General features: G+C 39.0%; 1 protein-coding gene across 3 annotated transcripts in view; it reads right to left on the minus strand.

The window, feature by feature from the left end:
* Positions 1 to 10719, minus strand: part of Ino80 (INO80 complex subunit) — a 150342-nt gene that overhangs the window by 18753 nt on the left and 120870 nt on the right. For all 3 annotated transcript variants that reach the window (XM_005381275.2, XM_005381276.2, XM_013512574.1), the window contains one exon: positions 3910 to 4004. In XM_005381275.2, the coding sequence (XP_005381332.1) occupies positions 3910 to 4004 (95 nt within the window). The remainder of the gene's footprint in view (positions 1 to 3909; positions 4005 to 10719) is intronic.

Genomic DNA, 10719 nt, shown 5'->3' on the forward strand with positions numbered 1-10719 from the left:
CTGTATTTATAAGATGTCATCTTTTATGATTAAATCAAAAAGGGCAAACAAAAAGTACACCTTCCCATTCACAAACGTGTTTTCTTACAGATACGGGATATGTAAAATGAAAGTATGAAACTGCAAAAGCCCACAGGAGGATGTCTAACCACAATAAGGCTTCAAACCAAAATGGATATTTTTAGGCCCCTGATAGTGTCTAAATAACCAATTCAGCCAGTCATGGTGTTGTATGCCTGTAGTCCCAGCTACTCAGGAGATTGAGGCCGGGGGACAGTAAGTTTGAGGTCATCCTGAGCAATTTAGCAAGATCCTATCTCAAAACAGAATTTTAAAAGGGGTAGCTGAGGATGTAACTCAGTGCTCCCTGGGTTTAATTCCTAGTATCTACGCTCCCCCACCCCCGCTTCTTCTTTTCAGTCTGACAGCTGGATTGGTCTTGCCCCATACATTATCTTCTGCTCTGGTAGATACTGAGGCAGAAAACCAGAGGCTTCTCTGGTAGCTGTATGAGAGCTGATGGAGTGTATGTCACAGGTCATAAGGAACTGTTTGTTTATTTTGAGACAGGGTCTCACTGTGTAGTCCAGACTGGCCTCAAACTCTTAGTGATCTCCCTGGCTTAGCCCCTCATGTGCTGGGATTACAGGCATGCACCACCATGCCTGGCTCACAAAGAATTTTTTAATAATTCTGAAAAAGTCCACTGTCTGAGCACAGTGTAGGGACAGGTGAGGTAAAGAGATATGGAATAAGGAGGGAAGATGCAAAGCAGCTGGGAAGTAGAACGAAAGAATGGGTAGTGACAGAAGGTAGGCTATTTCCATAATCCAGACATCCTGAAAGCTTAGTCCCAGATGTGGTAATCATTTACAAATGGGACTACATATGGGAAAAAAACACTAGTGAAAGCATAAATTAATAGAAAAAAACCAGAAGTTAAGGATTATAGAAATCTTGGGTTTTTAATTAAGGAAACTGTTTCCATCCTGGATTACACTGCTGAATTGTTTATAAACAAAAACATCTCAATCAAACTGCTGAGAAGTTCCTTCCTACTCAATATAGCCAGTATTGATAACGCAAGTTAATGTTTTGCCACTCTGATTAAAGAGAAGAAAACAAAATCCTGGATGGTAACAGGGTGCTTTGGGTGCCCTCTAGGGGCTGAAACGGAATCTCACAGGGTCTCTGGGAACAGGCCTGAGATCAGACTTCAGGGTGGTCTGTAAAGGGGTCTTAAGAAACCATGCAATAAAGACAATCTCTTTCTAAGAATCTACTGAAGCCTTTCTGCACCAAAATACACAAATAATGCTAGGCATGAACAGACTGAAGTAAAGATTTGTTGAATGACTGAAAAAGAACCAGAATGAAAGAAGACACTGATCTGTATCACTCTTAGCAAGACAGAAAAATCAATGCTACAGCTACTTTTCCTCGTATTTGCCAAAAGGATACCCTAGTGGTCAGTGGGCTGAGTAGGGATCCATCTGGTAAAGGTCATGGGGTAGGAAGAGGAAAGCAAAGGCCAAGGCACCGCAGAGCAAAGACCTTGTGAATGGCTTTTAGGATCACGCACTGGTCACATGTTCTGAACACTGCCTGGTCAGGACATCCTGGCTAAACAGTCTTTAGTCTCAGTCAGACTTTTTCCTGGAAGGATCCCTTATAAATAAATCTTGTATGAAGGGAACGTAAATGGCTTTTTATAGGGGTTCTTGTTTACTTTGGCTGACCTTTGAATCACAGAGCTTTCCAGTTGAAACTGCACTTTTTTCTTTGATGTTTTTTCATTAATAATAATAAAAGTATTTAGTAAGTCATGTCTTTTTGTTCCCCCAAACACCTGTCTTTTTCTCTACATCGGGCTACTTCAGGCACTCAAATTTATAAACTGAGAACTTCTTCCCACTTGGAGGGGTCAGCATGATATCCTTCTGGTCAAGGTAGGCACAATTTAGACACATACATCAGAAATAGATGACTTCTGAGTCATAACCTTTAAGAATCCAGCTTTGTAACTGTAGCTGTAGGATGAGAATGATGGCTCTTCACATGATGATTCTACATAAACTGTTCCCTAAGTAATTCTCTATTGTAGGGTCTGGAGGCTCAAACAAAGTTCCATAGAAAAAGCTATGCAAATAAAATTTTTACTTTAGATCTTGTTTTTCTCCAGAAAAAAAAACAGTACTAGGCAAAATGTCTATTAATTTATGACTTTTCTCTTAACACACAGTGCATGCTACCTCTTATCAATGTGCACTTATCATAGATGTGCTGGCCTGACTTGAGAAAATGTGTACAGGCCATGTTTCTAGGGAAACATATCATATACAGCATACACAACACTAGACTCTTGTCAGAGCTCTGTGGTTGGAGTAGGCATGGGCGTAATATAAAGTACTTCAGTGATTTCAGAATCAAGAGAATATGATAACCTGGTAAACCTTTTTCTTCTCTTTGTACCATAACAGGGCTAAGAAGCACTACTATGCTTATATGTTTCAAATAACTGACTTTAGAATCTGCTGATGGCTTCTGTAGGTGAGAAATTAGGTCACACTATCTCCACAGTTGCTCCAAGGTAACAAACTGAAGTAGGTCAAAGTGGATCTGCCCTTCTATTGTTGGCTGAATAGTCACCTGGAATCCTGGTATACAGTTTTAACTTAGGAGTTACTGGCCTGTGTATACACTAAACCAAAACATCAGGATGTGTCTCCTTACTTGTGCTCTCTTGTAAAGAATAGCACAATAGCGAAGTTTCTCAATCAAAAGGTGTCTATGTTGAACTAAGGATGTGTTTTATGCTGACTTATTTTATATCTGAGTTAAACCATGCTTTAAAACTGAAATGAAAGAAATTAAAAATAGTAACACAAACATAAGTGGCTCTATGTATTAATCTGCTTCCCAAGAATTATATAAAGTTAAATATTAATTAGCAAACCAGGCAATTAAAGGCTAGAAAGTCAAAATCATTCTGATTACTAGACATATCTATTTTATTCTTCAGTTCTCCAGGTCTAAGAAAGCTAAGGGTGGAGTTCAGTAGACCAGTCACCAGGACAGCTTGGCTTTCTCCTTGGAGGGAGCAGTAACCAGACTCTGCTTACAACAACGCGAAGCACCACTCAGGATAATTATGGCCCTGTAAGCCATCAGCACTCAGGAGGCATTATTTGAAATTTCATATGCTCATTAGTGAGTCGGAGAGGTACTGTGACAGAGCCAGTGGCTAAACAGACTACACCCTAGTACAATTTGTCATACTGTACGGTAACGCCACAATGCTAAAAGCAAGAAAAAGGAAGGTATTTTTCCTTAAACTTACACAAAATGAAATGTCAAGACAAATTAAAAATCAGCTCTGAGTCAACACCTGGAGATGCCTACTATTCACATTTGGGCATATAACCTTGTGAACTTTTTTTCTATATACACATAACCCACTGAGAAGGATCTTTGTGCATGTTAGACATTCTTTTGTTGCCCACAAAAATAAGGACCAGTGTAGTTAGAAAGCATACTTAAAACACAAAAGTGAGCCAGGGGTGGTGGTACATGTGAGGCTGAGGCAGGAAGATCATCAAGTTCAAGGCAAACCTGGACAATTTAGCGATACTCTGCCTCAAAAATTAAAAAAGGGCTGGGGATGCAGTTCAGGGCAACTGTCCTGAGTTCAATCTCCAGAACTGCAAAAACCACACACATAAGATGACTAGGTATATTCTCTCTTGCAGACATACAGAGCTGAATCATATAAGCAGATGCAGCAATCTTAAAACATTAGGCACCATATTGTGATTGCTTAACCAACTAAGACATATTGGCATTTCTCTTAATCACCACTTCAAGTACTAGAGGAAAATAAAAATATTTATAATTTCCATTATATGTTACCTGTTTTGAAAATCAGCAACCATGTCCCGCCTCTCTGAGATCTTGGATGAGCCATCAAGCCTCATGTAGGTATGCTTCCTGTAAACCATATATTCCTGTCAACCAAGACAAAAGTACGTAAGTGTAATGAGAATTACTATATTCCAACTCTCCCAAGTATCCATCTACCTTCTACCTCATCCATACTGAGTACAAGTCATTATATCCAGAATAGGAAGAAAGTAGTATCAAAAGCACAATTTAATTTGCAAATGAGTTTACTGCCAGTGCATGAAGATTGAGAACAGCCAGAATCCTCAATTTCAACTTGGAACCTAGTCATTCCTGCAGATTTCTGCAGGCTTTATGAAGGGGGTGGGGGGGTAGGCAAAACAAAACAACAAAAATCAAAATGAAATTCCCAAACCAAAATGGCTTTTCAGTCACCAACCAGATGTTTTTCATAGCTATGAACATATTGTTTCCTTCAGTGATTAATATCTATCTTAATGTGCGCCACACCCCATCATGCTCTAAGTGCTCGGTAATCAACGTCCTTGAATTTACAGCCTCAGCATCAGGGTGAAACAGAAAACAAAGTAATTTTCCCTGGCACAGCATATAGCGGGCATCATCAGTAAGAGGAACTGTTGCAATTCCTTTCACAGATGATGTCCAAATGAACACCGATTTCTTCTTTTATGACCTCTCATTACATTACAACAAGCCCATTGTAGGGAAGCTAATGTCAAAAGCTCAACACAGCTAGCTGCCTATTTGTAAGAAACTCCATGAAACAGTTATGATTGTCCGCTGTATCACTTTACTTTGTTTCAGTAACCTGTGGTAAACTGCTGTCCAAAAACAGTAAATGGAAAAATTCCAGAAAAAAATTTGTAAGTTTTAAATAATTTTATTTTTTATAATTGCCCTATTTTATTAGTTACAATTAATCTCTTACTGTTCCTAATTTATAAAGTGAACTATCATTCATATATATATATATATATATATGTAAAGAAAGAAAGAAAAAACAGGGGGCTGGGGATTTAGCTCAGCGGCAAAAGCGCCTGCCTGGCAAGTGCAAGGTCGTGAGTTCGGTTCCCGGTACTGGAGAAAAACCAAAAAAAAAAAAAGAAAAAACAGTATTATAGGTTTGATGCCATCCACAGGTTTCAGGCATCCACATCTTGGAATGTATGTTCCACAGATAAGAGGGAGGACACTACTGTATTTTGGCTCTAAAATAACTTTGGGAAATGTTTGTGTTAGTTTTCTGTGCTCAAGTGTTCTCATGCTCACTCTGTAATATTGGGTTGAACCCAGTGAACATTTTTACTTCTTAAAATTTTGCAGTAAGGTCTCAGTAAGTTGCCCAGGTTAGACTCAAACTGGTGCTCCTCTGGCCTCAGGCTGCTGAATAGCTGGGACCACAGGGTGTCCCCTCACACCTGACTCATATTTAGCTCTGTACCTATGTGGGTATTTCGGCACACAAGTTTTCTGCAGTCTAGTATGGCTGGTACAGCTGGTACACACCGTGGCAGCCTATTAGATCAAGTGAGTGTAAAGAATGTGCAGAAGTTGTGGGCTAGGGTACCTATGAGGCAAAGCTGGTCAACAAAGCAGAGAAGCTCATTGAGGAACCTATCTTTCATTGTGTTTTATACTTTTTTTCCCCTCAACTATTCTTTTCTGTTGCAGGGCGGTTCCTTAAATGCACTGATAATCAAAAAGCGGCAGAAAATACTCTAAGAGAGCTTCAAGATCACACTTAGTTGTACAGCACTATAACTGGACTGGATTAATGGCAGAAGAGTAGAAGGGGCTTTGGATGAGAAGGTATTGAGGAAAGAAGGTGAAAATGGTAGAATTATGATGATCTTTAGAAGCTCTCTATACTTTGGCAGCTAATCAAATCCATCAATATTTTAATCCAGAACAACAAAATAACTAGACTACACCAACAGAGTTTAACAAAGACTCACCAATCCCACAGGTTTGGGCTTTTTTTTCTTTCAGAGACAGGGTCTTGCTATGTACCTTAGGCCAGCCACTATGTGGCCCAGGCTGGCTTTAAATTTGCAGCATTCCTCCTGCTACCTCCTGAGGGCTGGGATCATAAGCATGGGCCACTACTCCGGGTCAGGTTTTGATCTTAACAAAAAAGTACGTTTTCTGCATAGGTGCTCAGTCTTTATTTTCAGTGTTAGGGAATGAACCTAAGGCCTTGCACATTACTCGGCAAATATTCTACCACTGGGCCACATCCCCAGCTCTTTTGCCTTTTAAACCACAACTTCTAACCTCCAGAAGGTACTGATGAATCAATCTTTTTTTATTTTTTTGAGACAAGGTCTCGCTATGTAGTCCAGGTTGGACTCAAACCAGAAGTGATCCTCCTGCCTCAGCCTCCCAAGTGCTGGGATTATAGGTGTACACCATGGCTGGCTCATTCTTCTTATAAATCTTGCTATTCACAAAGTTATACCTCAAGGTCACCAAAACACCAGGGATATCAATCCCAGACCAGAATCAAACCAATCCTGATTATTTAGAGCCTATTACTGAGGAATAGCTAATCCTCAGGATAGCCTTTAAGGTAGGAGCTATTATTGTCAGTCTCATTTTACAGATGCTACAGAAGGTCTCTAAAGTGAAACAGATGGTAGGTAGCAGGTCTAGAATTGGAACTCAAGTAGACTGATTCCAGAGCCCTTGGCTTAACCCTTCTGCTTCCCAGATGGAAGAGCTGCTCATGACTAGTAAGAAAAACACGGAGGTGGGAGGAGCCCCATTAATCCTAAGGTTATTACTACATTCTAGCCCATAAAGTCACTCACCTATTATCATCATAAAGAAAGGATAATTAGGCACTTGGAAACTGTAAAGGTAAATGTTTACATATCCTTATCATCAACCTTCTATTCTGAAACTTCTATTTATTTCAGTTGTCTTTAATGCCCATTTTAACCAATTTTACTTTGCTAAAACAATTCGAAGAGAGGACTAAGGATGATTCACAAACCTCCAGACCCTGGGTATCTTTATCTCCTTGGACATACTGCTTTCCATCACCAGGAAGAAGTCAGGCTCCTTTCTATATGTATTACAATTTCTTTGCAGTCCACGCAAGCTGCACCAAGAGTGAAATGTGACATATTTCCTTTATGTAGCATGGAAGAAGACCCCAATCACAAGGGACTCACAGACCTGTCATAGTATCCTTCCACCTATTTGTCTTAATTACTTTTATGCCACTACTTCTCTCAAATGTCACATATTTTTGCATTTCTCTGCCTTTTTACACCAGGCTTCCTTAGTCTTGAATTCCTGTCCTCCTTGATAGTTAAAATCCCACTTAAGTTCAATTCATGTGTCACTGTCTATATGAAGCCTTCCCTCAAGAGTGAATTAGAAATAAATATATTCATTCTTGCTATCCTTAGTTCCATTAATGATTTATTTTGGCACTCAGACCAGGGCTCATTTGACAGATTATATATCTATATATACACATATCCCCTTCTGTAGATACATTCTTTGAAGTCAAAGACCATCTTTAACTAACATTTGCATCAGTTTAACATAATGTCTTGCTCATGCGTTGCTATGAAAACAACTAAATAGACTGTAGTGTGGTATAAATGACAAATTTTTCTCTCTCACTCTTAAGATCTCATAAAAACTTTAGTTCAGGCACACAAATTTGTTTTTTGTATCATGGGGCAGTTTACTTCATGGGGCAGAATACTCAGCTTCCCCACATGTTCAAAATCACAATTCCCAAAGGTAACTTTAAGTTCTAAGAGAAGTCTGCTCATAGATGATAGAATGTCTGTTCTTGATGAATCCTCCCCAAAATGAGGTATTGCACTTGGATGGCTGACCATGCAAGTTATACAACCCAGCATCTCAAATGCCACCATTACCTATGGATTATCTGAATTTAATTCTATATTGCACTATTTTCATATATTGGTTCACTTGAAGATTTGTTCCATTTCAGTACTTAACAATCATACCACATACAGCACCAGTTGGTTGACTCTTCCCAAGTACTTCTTTTTTTTTTTTTTTTTTGAGACAAGGTCCCACTATGTGGTCCAGGGTGGCCTTGAACTCACTATGTAGTCCAGGTTGGTGATCCTCCTGCCCAGCCTCCTAAGTGCTGGGATTACAGGCATGTGCCACCATGGCCGGTTTCTCCCCAAGTACTTCTGCAGTACATAAGAGATACTAAGTGGCATATTTTCTGGCATATTTTCTTAAACTATAGACTCAGTTACTTGATGCAACAGGAACAAATCTCAAAAGAGGAGACCCAGAGATAGTGCAAGTCATCTGTAATGAGACAAAAGTTCCCTGAAACTACTAGAATATACAGGGAGGGCCCAACTACGGAAAAACTGGTGATGGGAGGAAGAATTTGACATCTAGCTGGACACTACAGCCCAATTCTATGTCTATTTCCATAGTAACTCCAACAGCCAAGACATTTTATTTTATTTTATTTTTTTTAGCCAAGACATTTTAAGTGAACCAGTAAATACAATTAAACTTGATATGTAACGTTTAATGATATATCATATCTTTGACTTTTGCCCGTGGCAAACTAAAATTTGTTGCCCCTGGAAATGCAATACTCTCTTTTTAAAATCTCCTATCCAGCAATACCACTTAGATGCTATGTGCAAGGGTGAAACATTTCTGAATACAGAATTCTTCTTGGAAGATGATCTGACATTTATACAAGCAATTTAAATTAAAGTCAGATTTTTTTACCCAAGAGAAAAGCTTATCAAACACTTGAGGCAATACTGAGCAAATATTAAGTGCCCAAAACTGGTATTTTTCATGGAACGGAAACCTGGCTATATAAAAGTATGTCTTTACTGTCTTCAGGTTCTAAATTCCAGAAATACAAAGCCAAACAGTCACAGCTATGACACAGAAGAGGTAGAAGAAGAGGAGGGGGAGGAAGATAGAAGGAGGAGAAGCAGAGGAAGAAAAGAGAAGATGAAAAAGAAGAGGAGGAAGAAGAAAGAAGAAGCAGAAGGAAGAGGAGGTCGAGAAGGAGAGTGGGCAGGAGAGGAGGAAGAAGAGGAAGAAAAAAAGCCTTGGATAAAAGAAAAATGCTGTCATGTCCCATTACTGCACAACAGAGCTTCAAAAACTCGAGGCGAATTTCTCACTCTTACTCTACTGGAAGCTTTTCTTTCCCTTTTTGTAGAGAGCAGAAGATGTTAATGGAAAAAGGAGAATCCTGAAAGAAAAAGCATGCAACCTTTTGAGAGCGAAGAAGCAAAGCAAGGATCAAAGTATTTCTGTTAAAGAAAAAGTCAAGTGTATTTAAAGGAAAGCATCCATACACAGGGCCCTTTCTTCTATCCCATAGTCTTCAGAGTACATGCATTAGGTTACATTTTAATGCTGAAATACGGCTTGAATGAATGTTTTGTTTTTGGTTTTTTGAGGCAGGGTCTCACTATGTAATTCTGGGTAGTCTTAAACTCATTATGTAGTTCAATTTAGCCTCTGTACTCACAGCGATCCTCCTGCCTCAGCTTTTTTTTTTTTTCTGCCTCAGCTTCTTGAGTGCTGGGATTATAGGTGTGCACCATCACGCCTTCCTGCCTTCATGAATGTTTATAATAAAAGTAGCCACTACAAAAGTGACTGAAAAAAACTCTTTGAAAGATAAGGAAATACAGACCTAATCATGCATAACCCCAAGGTCTTTTTTTTTTTTTTTTTTCGTTTTTCTCCAGTACCGGGAACCGAACTCACAATCTTGTGCTTGCCAGGCAGGCGCTCTGCCGCTGAGCTAAATCCCCAGCCCCAACCCCAAGATCTTGATACTGTTACCTTTCAATAAATGATTCAATATAACAGTAAACATGGGCTGTGTAATTCCATGCCCATAAAATCGATTTTATTTGAAGACCAATCTCTCTGACTACAGAATGTGATTTGTTTTAGCAATTAACATTAACAAAAATGAATAAAAAATAATGAACTTTCATAAGGTAATACAATGTTGTTTCATCAACATTAAGTTGATGAAACAACTTAATATAGCATTAAGGAAACTTTCATTTTAGTTTTGGAAGCATACAAACAGTTGCAAAATTCCCTGGTTTCAGCATCCTAGATATACATATAGCTAAGGAATGTCAGCAGTTGTGAAACTGAATTTACTTTTCTCAAATTTAGAATTTGCCACAGAGATGCATTTACATTTAGAGAAAGTTCTCAAGCGGCCTGGTTTGCAAATTCTACCCACTATGCCCATCCCCCACAACTGCTTACAGAGAGATAGGAAGTAACCTATTGGATTCAGGGTGCATCACGAACAAAGCTCATTACTTAGCAATATTTAATGAACACCCAGAAGTGTGTGCAGAAAGTGAAGGACTAAAATGTAGGGCTATATCAAATGTGAACCACTTACAACACTCAGCTTCACCTGCAAGAACTGGTTATCTTGGGGTACTCACTCATGTTCCTTTGGAAGGTCACTTTAATAGCAATCAAATTTTAGGATTCTATATATATACTGATATATCCTTGAAAACAAAAAAAACTATTTCTCTTACTAAATTGGTAACACTGTGACTTTATAATTCTTAGAAGCTTAAGATCACTACTTCATCTATATTTTCCTTGATTCTTGAGGGCAAGGGAAATACACTGCACCTACAAAAAGACCTCACTACAGGAAAAATACTCAAATTGTTTTGGTTGGTGGCATCATCTGGTTTGAGTGGAATATTAGAGATACAGGGGCTGGGGATTTAGCTCAGCGGCAAAGTGCCTGCCTGGCAAGTG

This window comes from Chinchilla lanigera, unplaced genomic scaffold (genome assembly GCF_000276665.1).
Source record: "Chinchilla lanigera isolate Chin_1 unplaced genomic scaffold, ChiLan1.0 scaffold00015, whole genome shotgun sequence".
NCBI lineage: Eukaryota > Metazoa > Chordata > Mammalia > Rodentia > Chinchillidae > Chinchilla > Chinchilla lanigera.